Below are 19,354 nucleotides of genomic sequence, written 5' to 3'. Positions count from 1 at the left end.
ATTGTGAGGGTCTAAACCAGGGGTAGGTAACTCCAGGCCTTGAGTGCCAGTGTCTTGCAGGTTTTAGATGTGTCCTTGATCCAACACAGCTGATTCAAATGGCTAAATGACCTCCTCAAAGTATCTTGAAGTTCTCCAGAGGCCTGGTAATGAACTAATCATTTGATGCAAGTGTGTTGACCCAGGGTGATATTGTGGAAAGCAGGGAAACTATTTTACTGCTATTGTTAATAATCATCAATATTACTATTGCATTAATAATATAATCTTCAGCATTGATATTGCATTCAGATGTTTAAACAGTGTGTGTGTCTTTCAGAAAGACTAAGCCACAGGCTGACAGGAAGTTGCAGGCTTTGCAGAACTGAAACCGGAAGCAGAATCTAAGCGCAGGTTATTCTGAGGAGCTGGTTAGAGGAGGCTATTTGAATAACTAGGTTATTCAAATTGCCTGGTATACTTTTATATCCTTTTATTAAGCTTTTAGTAGAGGTTCTTGATTAAAACATTTATTCAATATAGTACATATAGTTTCAGTTAGGTTGTTACACATAAGGATGAGCCTCTGTTCTGGTGAAAGGTCAGAAGTGCAACGGGTGAGATGAGAGAGCATTTGAGGACATATACACACACACACACACACACACACTCAGAGGGAATCATTTATAGGTGAGAGGTTAGTTATGTTTACTCGTAACTGTGAAAGAGGAACAGTTTCTTGTTGTCTCTGCAAGAAAGAGGAACAGCGTCTGGCAGGATGTGGGGCTCGTGTTCCAGACGAGATAGAAGACAATGTTCTTTTAAAAACCGTGTTAAAAGTCATTGTGGTTTTGATTTGACGTATGTATATATTCTGTCTGTGACGTATGAAGGGGCGTCATTAATTCAAACCCTGATGCTATAAAAATCTGTGTATGCTTTGATTAAGTCGAAGATCAGCCCTGTCTGCGAACGGAACTGGTCTTCCCACGCGTGTATTCATTAAAATCAATTGTTTGACCAAGATCTTCTGGACCATGGTTGTTTGTACTCTCCTTCCTCAATATTTGAACCTTAACAATATCTAAAACCTGCAGGACACCGGCACTCGAGGCCTGGAGTTGCCTACCCCTGGTCTAAACCAAAAGGCCAGCACTACGTCCAAAAATGTTTTGATGTCTTTTTTCCTACTTTTGTTGTATTTGTTGATCATTTGTATACCCTAGTTATACAGGAAAGTATACAGCAGTGGGACTGCAGTGTTACTGATTTTAATTTTAGTGCTTTAAACCACAGGAATACCATGATATTCAGACTCTTTTCAGGTTTAAGGATTCAATTAATGTTTTTCCTTCTATTGCAGATTTCCCTTGTAGTAAATTTGAATATTATAATTTAATGCCTTTGGTCATGTTACATTTATTTTCATGATGTATTTCTCAGTTTTATCTTGAGACTTCTATAGCACATGACTTATGTATACCATTTACTTACATTTCTAACATAAATTTAATAAATTTACTGTAATGCAATGGTTTTTTGGTTGCCATATGAGTAATAAAGCAGCAAGAAAAAGTAAGTCTCAGCTTCTACTTTAGCTATTATATTGTTTCTGTTGTTTATATTCTGTATTGATTCTATACTGTAAGATGGAAACATGTTTTTTTTTTCAAACCCTGTTCTTGTTTTTTTCTGACACTAAGCTGCCTGCCAAAAAAGTATTTTGCAGCACCACAGCAGTTTTTAACATACAACAAAATTATCTATGAACTGTAAAGACTGAAACACAATCTATTTTTCAACCGGAAGTCGAATGATTGGTGATCCTGCTTCCTGTAAAAGCGTTCTTATCTCAGTGGCCTTGCAGGTCATCTACAATCCTCCAGTCACATCTGTCATCAGCAGCTCTCTTCTATAATCTGTTAACTTTTATGGCCAAAGTAACCTTTTATAACCCTTTGTGTGATATTAAAACAATACAGGTTTTTACATTTCCTGTTTCACAAAGGTTTAAAAAAAAAAAAAGCATGTCGAGAATTTAGACTTTTTGAATCCCTGTGACAGACTGGCGACCTGTCCAGGGTGTACCCTGCCTCTCGCCATATGACAGCTGGGATAGGCTCCAGCACCCCCCGCGACCCTGAAAAGGATAAGTGGAAGCGAATGGATGGATGGATGAATCCAGAATATTACATTAAAGGAATTTAGTAGAAGCAAAGCAAAAGATCAATCAAGTAATAATAATAATAATCACTTAATAAAATCACTTGAATTTTACTTACCTAATTAAGCTAATGTAGATTCCTAATACTAATCTTGGGAGGAATGAGAGAGAGGATGGGCTCATCCAGGCCTGAAGATGCATTTATTTCTGTTCCCTGTCAATATAATCCAATAGCAAAGTAACTCTATAGTGTTCTCCAATTACTTTGAAGAGAAAAAAGCCAAAAAATTATCATTTGTAAGTTCATAGTGTTCGGCAGCACCTAATCCTTTGGCTTTTTTTTTGCTGTAATTTCCAACTGTGAACTTCCAAGTCTGGATTTACTGATCATGCAGGAAACTAGAGGAAGAATCCTGAATGCTCCTAAGTGACCCCTTAGAAGCATTGATAGCCATTTGGCCATGTTGTATGCATGACTTCTACTCCCCCACCCTTCTTCCTCTAACCAAATGTGGTAAGAAGAAGAAGGGCAGAAGATGGGTATCCCATCCTTTGTTTCTTTTGCGTGTGAATATACATTCCTTCATACACTTCATGCATAATCATATATATTCTATTAATTACAAATGAATCTTGTGCATTTCAGGTTAAAGCTAAGAAAACTATATCAACAACCACCAAACAACTAAATCAGCAAATGAGAGCAGGTAAACGGATTCCACGCAAAGATGTAAACACAAAGCGTGGACGAAATGCATGAGAATCAGTGCGATGTCTTCAGCTTTCTCACTTGACGGCACGTACACGCCATCAGTGCTGAACGATGACATCTCACAGCTTATGATGCTGCAGGATTTGCCACTCTTCACCTCTTCCTTACAGATGCATCTGGAGATCAGCACACCTAAGGCTGATCTGTGAATGTGTGTGTGTGTGTGTGGGGGGGGGGGAATGCTCTTCAGTAGTTTTCCACCACTCTCCTCTTTGCCCTGGAGGGTTGCCCTCCCACAGGCTTGTAACTGTGGCCTCCAGTCCAGGGGGTGGGGGTTAGCTGTTCTCCTGCCCTGCACCCCAGCCCCCTCCCACTATGCAATCTACAGTCTCTCTAATTATACCAAGCAAGCTATTATCCTCAAAGAGCATCAGGTAATGTTCATATGTTGATTAACGGTTTTCTTCAGTTTTTGATCCACTGCAGAATATTTTTAAGGAAAAGCCAGGCCAGGAAAATCTCCTTCATGTTTTTCTGTGTTTTATCCTTAGTTACTTTGACACAAAGGCATCTGCTGTGTATATTGCATATGCTTAAACATCTGATGAAGTATCAGTACTGATAAATGATCAAAATTATAATATTTCTGACTGTCTGAGGAAAAATTGAATCGAATTGGAATCCAACCGATTCTAGAAATCAGTGATGATAACCAGCCCTAGTGCCAAGGTAGGTATCCCCCTGCGTCAGAAGCCCGCACTGGGCTGTCCAAATCATGGACAAACAGTATCCCACAGCTGTTTATGTTTTTAAACCCATTTTGAAGAGAGGCATTTTTTTAAATGTATTGATAGCATAATGTTAAATATTCTTACACAGTTAAAAAAAACTACACGTACAATAAATTAAACCATAAAGATTTCTGTTATTAAAAGAGTTTGTACTTTATTTTATTGCAACCTGTAATTTGTTTCAGTTTACTTGTATTTGTTTTATTGTTTACAAAAGGTTTGAGGTGCGAAATACACTGCAATGGTGTTTGAAAACAAAACATGCGTGTGTGTGTGTGTGTGTGTGTGTGTGTGGTTGGAGGATGTGTTTGTGTTTTGGGGGTTATAAAACAAGATGATAGATACAAGATAATAGATAATATGCAACTTAACAGTTGTATTTTATCTATTGGGGGATGGTTCATGGGCTGATGACGGTAACAGAAAAGAGTGGCAATTTATATTTTTATTAGTATTTTTAAGGATTAAAGATGGTATTTATTATTAGGCTTTTTTTAAAAAAGTGTTTATCACCCAACATCGTTTCATTGTTGAAAAAAAAGGGCTCCGAGGGAGGGTGTTACCGCTCTTCCAGCCACGCCCATCTGCGCTGCACAAACACCTCCTCTTCCTGCCTTTCTCAGTTCTCCGTTCTGCTTTTCCTGCTCCCGCGTTACTCATGTTGGATTTACCTTTGTATTTTATGTATAGATGCAGTTGCAATTGTGCAGTCTGAGCCACAGAGTTCCAGTTTGTTTTTAACCGCATCTGTTTGTGGACTTTGCTTTTTGCTCGATTTTTATTTTTCCCGCCTGTTTCCTGTTTGTGTCTCACTGCTTCCCTCAGATCTCCCTCAGCAGCCTTTTCCAGCATTACTTCTAACAAAAGGTGAGCAGTTTGAACTTTTAATCTGAATTTAATATCACTGTCTCTGATTATATGTGCATTAAAGGAGAAGTCGATCACGAATGTCTAACCAGTAAAGCAGTATTGTCTGGTTAAATATTGCATTTTATCTTACAGTTTATCTTACATTTCTTGGTCATGGATGATTTCGTAAGAACCAAACTGGTTGAATGGGGGCTTAGTGAGTGGGTGGAAAAATTTAAAGGTAAAGTATTAACGTGAATCCCTGATGGGTACAGATATTGATTCTGATGTGATCTGTGAAGTAAGTTGAGAATAATCTTTATCTCTTCAACTTTATTTTTAATTACAGATCAAGAAATTGATGAAGAAAATATTTTTGAGCTTGATGATCGAGAAATTGAGAATTTGATCACAAAAGCTGGACCAAGAATGAGATTCAAGAAGAACCTCAAGCTGTTAAAGGTAATTAAGTTCTTTGACAATCATTGCTATTTTAGTGAACAGAGGTGACTTTATCTGTATATTTAAAAATGCACTGGCAGTAATAATCAGTGATGGGAAAAACCGCGTTAAAAGCAACTCTTTTACTTTTTTTCTGTAACTGGTAATCTGAGTAATTACTATTTCTATCGTTTTGTCTTGATGCATCAATCATGCAGATAAGTAAATCTCCAAAACTTGATTCTGTTCATCTGGACGTAGCGTTTTGTGTGAGAACCGTTTCGTCACTCATCCAAGTGACCTCTTTAGTTTCAGCTGACTGCAGTGCATTTGCATAATGACTGAAACCAGTCCAGTGAAGGAACAATGGGCTGGGAGGTCAGTTCCTTAATGTTAATTATGCAAATTCTCATGACCATTGATCAACAACCACTGACCAAAACCCACTGATCAATGGCCATGAATACCATTCAGAGAGTTGGGGAATGGCTGCAATTACAGCATTCTAAGATGGCGAAAGATGTACCCTTAGGCCCCCTCCTCGAAGTCAGAACAGAATCACCAATTACCAGAGTTTGATTCCTGGCGAGTGTTTTGCCAAGTGGGCAAAAACAGTTAGATGCATGAACAGGTTGGTGGTGTACCGGGGACTTCTGTTTAAGACTATGCTTCCTCCTCACCATCACCCAGTCATCTTGTTTACCCGACTGTTCGGGACAATTTGCCAGAGGGAGCTAGCCTTTGACTGGACAGGCTAAAGGGGCCTGGCTAGCTATAGGATTTTTAAGGGTGCGAAGCAAAGTCTCCAATTCTGTGATAAGGTAATTTATAATGTATTCTTCATCAGTCTGCTAGTTATAAATATAACTGCATTTAAGTTTGTTGATTGTAAAACTTGTATGCTAGTGTCCTTCAAATGTTGTTAAAGAGCAATGCCAATGCAAATAGTAATAATTTCCTGTATAACTCATATTCATCCTCAGGTCTTGCCATCCACAAGTGATACAGGTGAGACACATGTATCGTATTTATTGCATCTCATATTATTCTGTGTTTGCATAAAATATTGGTGCCTTTCAATCTACATAACTTTACTAAGAATAACTTTCAATGCTGAGAGAAACACATTTTTTGTTCTTATTTTTTGTTGTTTTTATACAATCAGGAAAGAGAAAATCAGATCTTCAAAGTGATGCCAGCAGGTTGCAGTCACCAGCTAAGCGACAGCGTCTGTCTATGCCAGGATTTGCAGGTATTTACGTCTCTTTCTAAACAGTGTCACAGTTTAAGACACTATAGGGTTAAATTTCTGTGCAGCACAATTTGTCCAACATGCCAGTTTCATCTTTGATGCTAGAAATTACTTTTTCTTTGGCCTGTTGTCAAAATTTAACAGTCAGCTTGATGTATGGTATAGTAAGTTTGATTGGTAAGTGGTCACATTATGGTCCTGATATACTCTAATTCACACAGGTTTGTTTTGTTTGTTTGTTTTTTTACATGAGATTTTACATTTTCTGTTTATTCTAGTCTATTTGTTTTAAATAGTTTTTGCCTTTCTTTGTCCACAGAATCAATCATACTGTCTGATGTGAAAAGCATCATGACATTTGTACATGCCAGACTAAATGACCAAGACAAACTCAGTGATTTCTTAAAGTGAGTATTAAGTTTTTTCATATTTTGTAATGTATGGGCCTGGTTCCACTCCTGATCATGTGACAGTTTCACAAACAGATCAAAGAGAGGTTGTTTTTAAAGAAACCAAAAATGCAGAAAATATCTGTAAAACATCCTCAAAAACTGCTAGTTATGTGTAATTGAGTCACACGGAGAAGATGGTCCCTTTTCAAGAGTCTTGACACACGCAAAAATAAGCAGTATATTCACATGATCACAACAATTAAAATGATTCAGTCCAAACAAACTTTATGGATGTCACACTGGTTACACCAAGATACAGTCACAGGAATGAGTAACTACATTGATGAGGATTTATTAACCTAAATGCACTAATTGCACATCTTTGGACTGTTGGAGAAAGCCAAAGTACCTGGAGAGAGCCGAGGCAAACATGAAAAGACAACACGTTCTCACTCCCAAAGCGTAACATGTTATGTTATGTGACAAATCGTCGGTATATTACGCTTCTGGCCACCCAACACGTCCCTATAATACGAAATCAGAAAAATGAAAAGCTAACTCCGGGTCCGATAACAGGCAACCCACCCGCAGTAGATGCGCTCGGTGTGAGGTCTCGCAGCAAGCTATCAAATACGGTGCATTTCTGGGCTTTTAAAAAAAACGCTATGCGTCGCCAGGTGTTTCATCGGATTTGAGGTGTTACCTCCTTTGACAGTATCACAGTATCAGCTTAAAGCACTTGTTGCAGGCTGCTGAGTTTGCATCTTTTGCTGTGAAGTACAGCCAGGCTTTTGACCGCTTCGCCTTGGGCATTTTTAATCTGTAGCTCTGCTCTAAAAGAACGTACGTACCTGGACCCGCCTACTATCCTCGGAAACGTAAAATGATTGGCTAGAAGTGTATCACAGCTCAGGGAATAAAAGCACCGAAATAAAGCACCGAAATGTGCGCTGCTTTTCGGTCTGGTTACTACCGTTTATGTCAGATGGTACCCATCCCTAATTATGGGTATGTTACAATGTACACGGTATGAAGGTATTTTATGAATATGCTATAACTATAAGTATGTACAGGCTGTAGTGAGTGTACAAACTATGTACAGGCTATGAACAGGATTTAAATATGGTTAAAAATATGAAAACTATACAGAAATATGAAATATGAACTATACTGATTGTAGATATACAATTGTGAGTATTAATAAACAGTTGTAAACAGTTGTAGAACTATAATTATTGTATTGTACAGAATGATTGTCTATACAGCATTTACAGTAGTGCAGTTCAGATCAGTGAGATATGTGGGTAATTTCTACAGTGGTTATATAAAGTGCTAGTGGTTGTAAGGTTGGTGAACCACCACCTGAACCGGTCCATGTTATTATTTTGTGTATGAGGGTACAGTTGGCCATTTGTTTGTTTTGTCCATTGTGTGTGTGTTCAGTTATAGGTGGTTGTAGGTGTGTGTATGTTCAGTCCATGAGTTTAATGTGGGTCAGAGTTCAGGAGTCTGACAGTTGTGGGGAAGAAGCTGTTACCACTACCTGATGGTCTTAGTCCTGTGGCTCATGTAGCGCCTCCCAGAGGGCAGGAGTCGAAGAGTCCTTGTGCTGGGTGACTGGGGCCTCTGATGATTTTCCCAGCCCTTTTCAGACACTTTCCTGTAGATGTCTTGTATGGCAGGAAGTGGTCTTTCACCGATGCGCTGGGCGGTTTTCATGACCCTCTGCAACGCCTTCCGGTCTGAGGCAGAGAAGCTCCCATACCAGACTGTTATACAGTTAGTCAGGATGCTCTCGATGGTGCAGCAGTAGAATTTCACCAGGATGTCTGAGGACAGGTGGTTCTTCCTCAGAGTCCTCAGTAAGAAGAGGCGCTGGTGAGCCTTCTTGACCAACTTGGAGCAGTTGGTCGTCCAGATGAGATCCTCGGAGATGTGGACTCCAAGGAGCTTGAAGCTGCTCACATAATCCACAGCCGTCCCTTTAATGTAGATGGGTGGATGTGGGTCAGCTTTCCTCCTGTAGTCCACGATGAGCTCCTTGATCTTCTCGGTGTTAAGCAGCAGGTTGTTGGTGTCGCACCACTCGGCCAGATGATAGTTTGGTTCCATATTCACCAATTAGTTTCTTGTGTCAGTCTGTTTGGTGTGTTGGTTCTTTGTTTAGCTATTTTACGTTATACTTTTGACTTAACAGCAGTACAACTATAGATCACAGAATGATTTATTAGTAAAATAAAACTATCAAAGTTAAGACCAACAAAGACTGATATTTTTAGGAGGTTTTGGTGACTTAACTACATTTTTTGCTGTTCCTGTTATCTACCAACTCTTGGGGGAAACATTTTAGCTTTAACTGACACAAAAAGGAAGATGCTGATCAAAACAACATACAGTAAACAATTAGTGGTGTATGTGTATAAAACTAAAATATTTAGTGATATTTCATTTGATGATCACTACCATGATTATAACTCTCTTTGAAACTCTCTTTTTTAAAGCGTGCATAAAAAGTTTTCATGACTGAATCAATTAACCCATATTTAAAATCTTGTTCATCAGGAAAAAGATCAGTGATTTGGAGACAGACAAGAGGGAGCTGGTTGGTGTCTTTGGTAAAACCGGGGCTGGAAAGAGCTCTTTGATAAATGCCATCATTGAAGAGAAGAATCTTTTACCTTCAGGAAGCATCAATGCCTGCACCTCAGTCATGATCAAACTGGAAGCCAACACACGTAGCACAAAGTATGAAGCAGAAATTGAGTTCATCACAAAGGAGGTAAAATGAATTCTCAAAGTTTGATTTGTACTTAAAACTAAATCATTTGTTATAGTGCAGTTCTTGGAGCTTAAGGCTGGGTACATGCCTCAATAAATTGCTTGTCATCTATTTTTGTAGGAGTGGAACGATGAGTTGTGGTCATTTCATCAGCTTCTTGACAATAATGAAAATCAGGAAAAGGAAGGGGATGATGATTATCGTGATGCTGTTGAAAAGCTGTCAGCACTTTATGGAGAAGAATGGAAAGAGAAGTCCTCTGAAAACCTCATGGAGAACAAATATTTCAAAGAAATTCCAGAATTTCTCCAATCCAGGCGGAAGATATTGAGATGTGAATCAGTAAGACAAACTCATATTGCTACTATAACAGACAGGGGACACACTGGGGATGCTGGGAAGGGGACACAGGTGAAACTAGGACATCTTGGACACAAAAAGGGAACTGACCAAATAAACAAAAGACTAAGGCTACGTTCACACTGCAGGCGAAAGCGCATCAAATCCAATTTTTTTGACACTATGCGACCCATATCCGATCATGGTGTGACAGTGTGAACGGTGCAAATCCGATATTTTCAAATCCGATCTGGGTCACTTTCGTATGTGGTACTGAATCCGATACATATCCGATGTTTTAGAAAGCGACTGCTGTTTGAACGGTCAGGTCGCATTAAATCCGTCTTTTACGTCACCGACACAAGACAGACGCCAATTATCAGTACTAGAGAAGCGCCCGAGAAGACATCGCGGTCGCTTCCTGGCCATCCAGCGTAGATGTCAGTGAAACTGTTGGGAAGACAACGTTGGAGAAACGTGAACATTTTATTTGTACTGTGTAATCTGCAGATTCTGACAGAAATCTGCAACTATCCTTTGAAGCACCGCTCCTCTCTAAAACAGCAATAAGGATATTTATTAGGTTATTTACATTATTATGTAAATAACAAAATAACTTAAAGCAAAAATTGGGAAACGTAAAGTCCGAAGTCTTTATATTAACGGCCATCTGTCAAACAATACTGTTTGCTCTGGGTCTAAAGAGCGCGCTGTGTGTGAAGTCTTCTTTTGCGCATGCGGGCCGCTTTAAGCCTTCACACTAGAGCGCGTTTGCTGTCGCATTTTATTTGTAGTGTGAACACGCAGACAAAAAAATTGGATTTGATCAAAAAATCGGAATTGAGCATTAACACCTGCAGTGTGAACGTAGCCTAAGAACTAAAAACATATCTCACTTCTGAAAATAGCATGCAGCATAGATTCAAAAGTCCAAAAAACAAAACACTGAAAACAGATCCAGTGATCAAAACAAAACAGATCTTACTGAGATCCCACAATGATCTTTAGATGATCACATTGCCAGAAAAAATAAATCTGTTCTTGTAATAACTGGTTAACAAGACCCAAGTTTGGTCCAGGTCCGTGATGTAGAGCATGATTGTTTTTATTTTAAATAATCGCAGTAAGAACCTTTTCCCTTATCACACAACAGTGATCAGTTCCCTATTTTAACCTACTCTTACACTTTAAATCGCACCGTAGAAATTCACTGCTGAGCAAATTCAGCAAAGACTGAATCAAAGTGGCCACAAAGTAAATCAGTGTCTGACAGTCAGTTAAAGTGGACAACTGTGCAAAATGCCAACATGAAGTAGTTTCTGCTAATAGTAATACTGGCTGTTGAGAACAAGAGTGTTCATAGCACGATTTAAATAGAGAATAAAAATTAAATAAATCATAAAAATCTATTTTCATTTTGGATTTGATTGATGTTTTTCTTGGTCCAATATAACACAAAGGGAAGCTTGTACATGACACAATCTGATCATTTAAATCTAAAACTGAACACTAATTACTTAACCTTTTTTATGTCACTGACTTTTTAATGAATTCTATAAAGCACATTCTGTGAGGACTGAAATTAAACTGCACTGCTTTTACTATTTATTGCAGGCTAATGAACTTTCTGCACAGTTTGTCAAGTACACAAGAAGTGAGTCAAAACAAGAAGAAGGCAATGAAGGAAAAAAGTGGTTTTGGCCACTAGTGAAGTGTGTGACTGTCAGGGTGCCAAACAATCCTTTTCTCCAGCATGTCACACTTGTGGACCTTCCTGGAAATGGCGACTGTAACAAGAGCAGAGATCAGATGTGGAAAGGGGTAATTCACATTTACTGCTCTTTGCTTATACTGTGTTTTCTGTAAACAGTCATCTTTCAATGAAGCACTGAGACATGTTATTCTCCTTTCAGATAGTTGGAGAGTGTTCTACTGTGTGGATTGTGACTGAAATTAACCGAGCAGCATCAGAGAAAGAGGCCTGGGAGATCCTGGAAAGTGTCAGTAGTCTGATTGGAAATGGTGGCGAATGTCAGCAAATTCACTTTATCTGCACCAAGTCTGATCTTCTTGATGATTCAGATGATCTGTAAGTACATTTTGAATGCTGATCAACTACAAGGTGTTTCCATGTAAGATAAACGCAGGCTAGAATGAAACACAGAGTTTAGCCTTTTTTTTTTTTAATAATACAGAACATTTGGGTCAAAGGGAGTCTGAGATGCAGATACAATTTTATAAAGTTTATTGAATATGGTGGACTGAGTAATAAAGAGAGAGGGAGTGGAATAGTGGAGAGTGGCAAAGGTAGTAGATTTTTTTTAGTTGTAGAGGGACAGCAAGAGAGAAGAGGGTGAGCAATAACAGGAGAGCAGGAGGAGAAAGAGTTGCAACTGGCATCATTGCAGCTTTTATGTATGCACAACTGATGTGAAGTTTAATAGGTTTATTTACAATGAAAGAAAAATATAAACTGAATAAACTAATATGAACTGGTGAATTAGTGGAGAACACCACCGTAGGTGGTAGAGATGCAGTGCCACAGGCAGTCTTTAAATACAATCTAGGCGATGACAATGAGTTATATGTGTGCGACAGTCAGGGAAAGCTCAGCTTGGTCAGAAAGGGAGCCTCCCACATTTCCGCCTAAAGGCCAAGGCTACGTCCACAGCTACACTGGTATTTTTGAAAACATAGCTTTTTCTATAGGTTTGGGCTTTTCATCCACACGTAAATGGCGTTTTGGATCACTGAAAACTGAGATTTTTATAAACTCCTGCCAGCATGGAGATTTTCGAAAACAGTTTTTGCATTTACCCGTGGACGAGGAATACGAGGAGTTAGTCACGCAACATCAAACATGACGCCACGCTGTGCGCCACGTGATTGTTTACATTTGATGAATTTTCAAAATGGGAGACAGAAACAAAATACTATCTGCATTTTTTTACACGCTTACATGTACACATGCAGTTACTGCCCTTCTACTTAGAAAGACAGAGGTGTCAGAGTAAAATACACAGACGCTGTCACAACCCAAGTCCTAACACCAATGCCTTTTTCATTTTTTAATAAATTTAATTTTTTTAAATTAAATATATGTATGCATGCATTTTGTCCATTCTTAGTTGTGAGTCTACACCAGCCGTATTTCAGAGAGCTGTGACTCATGATTATAAATCACTAAGACAAATGTAAAATTGTCAGTTTCTTTCTTTATTGAATAAACTCTGGCCAAAAGAGCTAGTGAGATAAAATCCAAAATACAGTTTAGTTATTAACATTTGAAATAATGAAGGCACTTGAAAAGAAAAGAGGACATAATTCTAGTAAGTTAGGAGTTGGCATGTTCTTGACAGCGTTTGACTTTGTTTTTGCGTTTACATGTGAACAGAGATATTTTTTAAAAAGTGCACACGTCGATGCGATTTTTAAAAAATGAAAAAACACCTTTGTACGTGGGGACGTAGCCCAAGAGTAAATCAAAACCACCCAGCCTGCCCCAGATTAATGATGGTGATAATAATAGTGATGATGGTAACAGTACATATATGCACATTTGTTGTAGTTCATCAGCTGATATCCATGATCGAATAGTTAAAAGAAACATTCAAGCCAAGGATGGAGTAAGGAAAGCATTCAACGAGCGAACCAAGATTAAGGTGAGTTTTATAGGCTTACAGAAAATAATACAGACTCTCCACAGTTGCAAAGATGCTTTAAAATTAAATCATTTTTCCGCAGAAACACTTCACTGATGACAGTTTCAAAGTGTTCACAGTGAGCTCCAAAGAGTTCCTAAAAGGGAAGCATCTAAATCCAGATGAAACTGGTGAGTGAAGTCTCCGTTTTGCTAACAGAATATAAACAGCTGAAATGCACATGTTGTTTTAGTTTGCTCTGACTGAAAGAAGAATTATTTAATTTGAATTTAAGTAATGTCAAACTGGCACTGAAATTTCTTCTCAACAGAAATACCTCAACTTCAGGGATTTTTGCAAGATCTCAATGACTGTCACTCAGAGACAGTAAACTATGTGAATGGAGCTCACGGGATTCTGTCTCTGATTCACGGAGCCAACTCCAGAGGAGTGGTAAGGTCAACTAATGCTGGGAATACACTGCGATTTTTTTCAGTCGCATTATTCAGCTTCTGCGCAAACTGTACGATTGAATCGCAGGGGTGAGAAGTTCGTAGGTCACGGTGCAGGGTCTCACACTATATGGCCTGATGTGCTCACACTGTGCGTCCATAACACATAACACAAAATCTATCTCTCCCTCTCTGTCTTTTACTCACACAGACACACACACCACCACCATCAACATTACTAAATTGCTAATGAAAAACGCAGCTGCAAATGAGCAGCAATATCCATCCAACTATTTTCACGGTTGTTGTGGTCGTGATAATTTTGTGAGGCCACATCGAAAAGACTCAGATGAGCTTGCCAAAGTTCTACAAGTTGTGCCTCCATCGCTTATGTCCAGATCACACGCTCCACTGCCGTGCTGCTGCTCCACCTTTTCACTTCTGAAAGATGGAGCTGTGTGCGCAGTGTGAGAGGCTGCGTTGACACCCTCGCAACGAGCGACAGGATTTCAAACAGGTTTGATTTTCTTACGAGATCGGGAACTGATCGTGAGGTATTAATCGCTTCTTGTTACCCCACGTATACTACACGATGCATGACACACGATTAGGGGAAAACTTGGACCAATCCCGAAAACGGTCGCACGACTGAAAAATCGTCTCAAAATGGACCATAAATCGCAGAGTGTATGCCCAGCATTAAAAGATACACATTCTCTTACATGTTGAGATTTCCAAATTTTTTCGAGTATCTTGTTTTTATAATCTATTAATTTATGATTTATTAATAGATTCATTTATTTTTGCTGTTCTATTTTACTTCTCAGGTTCTTATTACAGGACAGTGACTTCAATTGATCAAATCAATTGATTTCATAAATATATACGAAACAACAAGTTGTTTTTCTGACTTTATTCCTTCAAAAATTTTCAGGATGATAAAAAACCCGAGGTGTGTGCAGAACTTGAGAAAAACACGAACATCCAACTTCGTAATGTCAACAAAGAAATGGAAGACACCTATACGGCTTTTGAAAAATATCTTGATGATGGCGTTGAGAAATCCAAAGGATCATATGGAGAAAAACTCAAGAACGTCTTGTATCGTGTATGTATTTTAAATATAGTTACAACAAAACAACATATTTTACATGAATATGTGTTTAAATACTTCTTCTTTTCTTTTCTGTTTTAGGGAAAGAAGGGTGGTGCTTTTCACAAGGTACTGAAGTGTGTTGTTAAGAATGGTGGCGTCTACAAACCAAAGAAAGGGACCCTAATTAACCTTAATATGAAGTTGGCTTCCTGTCTGATTGACAGCATTGATGATGAATTCAGAAAGACCTTCCCGTAAGAAAAGACAAGTTCTAAACAGTCACATAATATTATCCAAGATATGTAATCATAACATATAAACTTGCCAATTCTGCCATTAATAACCACAATGTTTATATGTTTTAGAAATGACTCAGAACGTGGAGCATTCAATGGAGTCATCGATACATTTTCACTTAACACTGATTCTCTGTTTGAAAAGTACAAAAATGCTGAACTGCAGCTCAGATTTCTCAAGACAGAGGTAAGAGATGAAACTTTACTGACATAATGGACAGTAAATGGAAAACATGAAAAATTAACCTTAGTTTTATGGCTTGATGTGATTTCAAGTGATGTTCATCCATATTTCATGTTTGTTCTCTAAGGAAGAAAAAATTAAGGCAAAACTGAACAGAACGATGCGGAAACAGAAGAAAAGAGTCTACAGCAGTCTGACAGAGACAATTGAAGACATTATGGATGAAGGCTACAAGAGTAAGAAATAAGATCAGAGATTCACAAAAACACATATTTATATTTATCATTATTCAGAAAGAGAAATCTGATTGGAGCTTTCTGTCTTATTGTAGAGGCTGCAGAATTTAGTGGAAAAGACACGCTGTACAACATGAGGGAGACTATTACGGACCACGTGCACTCAAAGGAGGACATGTTTGAGAGGGCAAAAAATACCATGTTGGAGAAATTGCACACTTTGATGGTTTGTCATGTTTTATGAAAAAATGGGATGAACATATGAAGGCTTTTTCCATATTTAACTGGAATAGACTTACACAAAAATATGTTTCCATTTATGTTTTTATGCAGTATCTGAGAACCTTCTAAATGTAATTGTATTTGACTTAACACAATATTTTGATCTGTGATAAGTAATAACCATTTTTAAAATAGGAAAAAATCCTGAAGACTCTGGAGGAAACTATGAAGGAATCCATTGAACGTTCATTCAAGACTGATGGGGGCTTACTCCCAGGTAAACAGGACAATTTGCTGTATTTACATTTGATAAAGCTTCCTTCCTTTTCTCTTTATCGTTGAAACCTGATAGCACAGTGTATTTACCTATTTGTCTCTCTATTTTTAAAATTAACTTATAATTTACAGTCACACACACTATTACGTGAGTCACTCTTGGGGAGGAAACAATTCAAAAAATGTTTTGTTTTTCAGATGTTTCAACAGAGCTTGAGATGGTGAAGAAACATTATGATAAACTTGTAGGCACTCCAGATGATGAAACATCACTAACTGGGTAAATTCTTATACGTCATCATCAGTATTACATAGAATATTTTACATTTAAAAAAAAATATATATATTTTGGTCCTTATTGCTCATTGTTAAACCTTTTTTTGGATGTTTCAGATTTGCTGACCAGGTAGAAACTGCAGAAACCTGGACACAAACAGGTCTTACCAGAGGAAGTGCTGTTTAAAACAAAAAACCATCCGATTTGGTCTCAATCATTTTCAGTTGTTTTTATTTGGTCCCTTTAAAAGTTGTTTGGTGACATTTGACTTTGATTTTGTGAATGTCATTATAAGTGATTGTGGACTTTTATTTCTGTAAGACATATTTATCTTTTAATGTTTTAAATATTGAGGCTGACAAAGAAGTTTGCGGAAAACTGAAAGAGATTCACATCACATCACTCTACATATATTTCAAATCTATTTTAATCGTTTTATTTTATGAGTTTAGTTATGGTTCATTCAGATGACAATGCAATGATATAGCACATTTCAGTACATATAAAATCAGTGTACTTAACACACTAGATAAAAAATGGTAACACTTTATAATACAGCCCACAACTAAGGTGTAATTAAATGGAAAATCAATGTATTTTATCTAAAATTACAATTAAAATTGTGATTATATTTACCTACAAATATTTAAAGGTAACAAGTCATCCAGACCATTGTTCCAAGATTTTTAGTATTAATGACTCCTAAAATTTATCTTGTAAACGTTGATTGGTCAGTTAGGGTAAGTAGCTCTATCTCCATGCAGCTACAGGACTAGTTTTATCCCTCTACATTGTGTCCATCTTTTCCTCCAATAAATGTTTAATTTTAGTAGTTCTTTTCATTATGGAATTAACTGTCTGATTATGAGATTCAAAGTAGTTTTTCATCTCAACCTTTCACACTCAAATATGTGTTTTTGACAGGTTTTCATACATTAGAGCCACAGCAGAGGGTGTTTTTCTTAAAAACAATATCTGAATTAGGATTAGATGGATTTGTGTATGAAAAACACAACTATTAATAAATTTATTTGTAAAACCTAAAGTTTCTGGGGGTTTTTTCCAAGCACCCATTCATAATTCCTGTTATGCTCTTTAATTGTAAGTTTCTTGGTCCCAACAACCTTTCTCACCTGTCACCTTTCTTTATTCTTCACAAAAAAATTAATTATGAAGATTGTTTTGGCAGTAGTATCAGCTGACTCTTTTTTGATATTTTGCGCTGTTGACAGAAGTTAAGTTTGTCTAACGTGCACCTCTGTCTCATCTAACAGCCATTGTTGTTGCAGGTCTAGTACTCTGTGTCATTTGAGTCCCCACAAAAGAACTGAGTGTATTATGTATAAAAATACACTATCACATTATTTCTAAAAGCTTGTCTTACATTGTTAATCCCAATTTACCTTAGAAATAAATTATATGTTTCGGGAAATTTTTTTCTCTCCTTTTTTTTTTTAGCACAATTATCCTAAAATGCCATCATTTTTGTGCATTTTTGTTCCTCTTCATTATAGCCTTACTCATAATATTATAGCGAGATGTCCTTTTAATTCTAATTTTCTAATGCTTAAAGTCTTTGAAGTAAGTCCCTGAATTGTCTTTACCCCCATTACTCCCACAGAAATCCTTATGAATATCCTGAATGTGAATTCTTTTTTTTTGTTGTTGTTTGTTTTCTTTTGTTTTTTTTAAGGAAATCTAAAAAATTAAAACCAGAATAAATATCAGTCTGTCATCAACCTTTTCTTCCATTTTTCTGAATGATTCACAGATGTGTTAAAGCATAGCATGCCCACCCTCTTATGGTTACTTACAGTATAAACAGCATCACATAAGTCAGTGATTCTTAACCATGGGGCTGCGAGCCACACCTTAAGAGCCGCAAAATACTTTTGGTTATTGTTCCCTGTCCATGACAATCTCAGTCTCAATACAGCTTCACACCATTTGGTGGGATTTGTTTAAACAGCCTCAAAAAGCAAGAAGAAGAAGACAGTCTGCCTGCTGTTTGCAGTTAGCAAAATATATGGAGAAGTTCTTAAAATGCAAAAAGGAAGATAAAGGTGACAACCCCCTCCCAAAAGTCAAAATGTTTGTGCAAGTACAGCTTTGACTTCCTGAAGCATGCGGTTTGTGAACAGAGGAAATGAGGCGGACCCGAGAGCCCAATGTGTGGAGTAATGCTATACATTGAAGCACTGAATTGATTTGGCCTGCCACTGTATATATGTGCCATGAGATCATCGGAGGGGCTGCTGCAAAGAACACTCAAACGACACTGCGAGCCACCGTATCATGGACATGACCTTAGACATACAGCATCAGCTTCTAGAAAGAATAAAAATACTATTTTTGTCTCTTTACAACTAGATCAGTCCCTTTTTTCTCTTTCGTTGTAGTAAAATTGAATTATTAATTATTTTTGTGTTATTAACCTTGACTTGAGCCTTTCAATTTCTACTTGCAGTTTGATTTGTTTCATGAATTGTTGACCTGTTTGGCATTTTGTTTTATTTCCAGGTTCACATACATGTAATAAATAAATGTCTTATTACATTGTATAATGTCGTCATCATCATGTTTATTTGGCAAGGTTTTAGCTTTTAAGATCAGGTGGAATTGATTTATTTATTAAATATAAATCAAACCAAAAGCAAAATTAATTTATTCAATACAGTGTTAATATGTGAATGGGCCCTGGTCCACTTTGTAGTGAAAACGTCAGGCCCTGAGATAAAAACAAAACAAAAAAAACAAAATGTAAGAACCCCTGACATAAGTGATAATGGCTAATTTAAGCAAAAAGCGTCTTCCTCGTTTTCCACAGTAACAAGGTGGACATAGTAATGAGCAGGTCGATCATTGATGTGATAGGCCCATTTTGTGTGTATTTTTAATTTATTCAAAGTATGAGAGGTGGTGGATTTGATCTAGAAAACCTGTTTAGTTTGAAATATTAGTGAGGACTCACTTGAC

The 19,354-nt window shown here is 37.5% G+C and overlaps 1 protein-coding gene across 1 annotated transcript; it reads left to right on the top strand.

The window, feature by feature from the left end:
- Positions 1–4,244: 4,244 nt before the first annotated feature.
- Positions 4,245–18,105, top strand: LOC146671634 (nuclear GTPase SLIP-GC-like). The gene is made up of 21 exons (XM_085403916.1): positions 4,245–4,513; positions 4,649–4,736; positions 4,845–4,957; positions 5,920–5,944; positions 6,102–6,188; positions 6,508–6,595; positions 9,143–9,359; positions 9,480–9,701; positions 11,313–11,519; positions 11,612–11,787; positions 13,267–13,360; positions 13,443–13,530; positions 13,671–13,792; positions 14,726–14,899; positions 14,987–15,141; positions 15,253–15,370; positions 15,495–15,603; positions 15,699–15,829; positions 16,021–16,102; positions 16,300–16,381; positions 16,495–18,105. The coding sequence occupies exons 2-21, from the start codon at positions 4,670–4,672 to the stop codon at positions 16,562–16,564; spliced, it is 2,427 nt and encodes an 808-aa protein (XP_085260042.1). The 5' UTR covers positions 4,245–4,513; positions 4,649–4,669; the 3' UTR covers positions 16,565–18,105.
- Positions 18,106–19,354: the final 1,249 nt, after the last annotated feature.

This window comes from Rhamphochromis longiceps, linkage group LG4 (assembly GCF_057381845.1).
Source record: "Rhamphochromis longiceps isolate RC_006_pf linkage group LG4, R_longiceps_female_GT1.1, whole genome shotgun sequence".
Classification (NCBI taxonomy): Eukaryota; Metazoa; Chordata; class Actinopteri; order Cichliformes; family Cichlidae; genus Rhamphochromis; species Rhamphochromis longiceps.
Note: the sequence above shows the minus strand (reverse complement) of the source record. Positions and strands in the feature narration are given on the sequence as shown.

Bases quoted from the DNA above. Each gene is read 5' to 3' on its own strand.
- LOC146671634 (XM_085403916.1), top strand. From the start codon at position 4,670: ATGGATGATTTCGTAAGAACCAAACTGGTTGAATGGGGGCTTAGTGAG. The intron at 6,596-9,142 runs GTGAGTATTAAG...CTTGTTCATCAG, and splicing joins AAACTCAGTGATTTCTTAAA to GAAAAAGATCAGTGATTTGG. The intron at 15,830-16,020 runs GTTTGTCATGTT...TTTTTAAAATAG, and splicing joins AGAAATTGCACACTTTGATG to GAAAAAATCCTGAAGACTCT.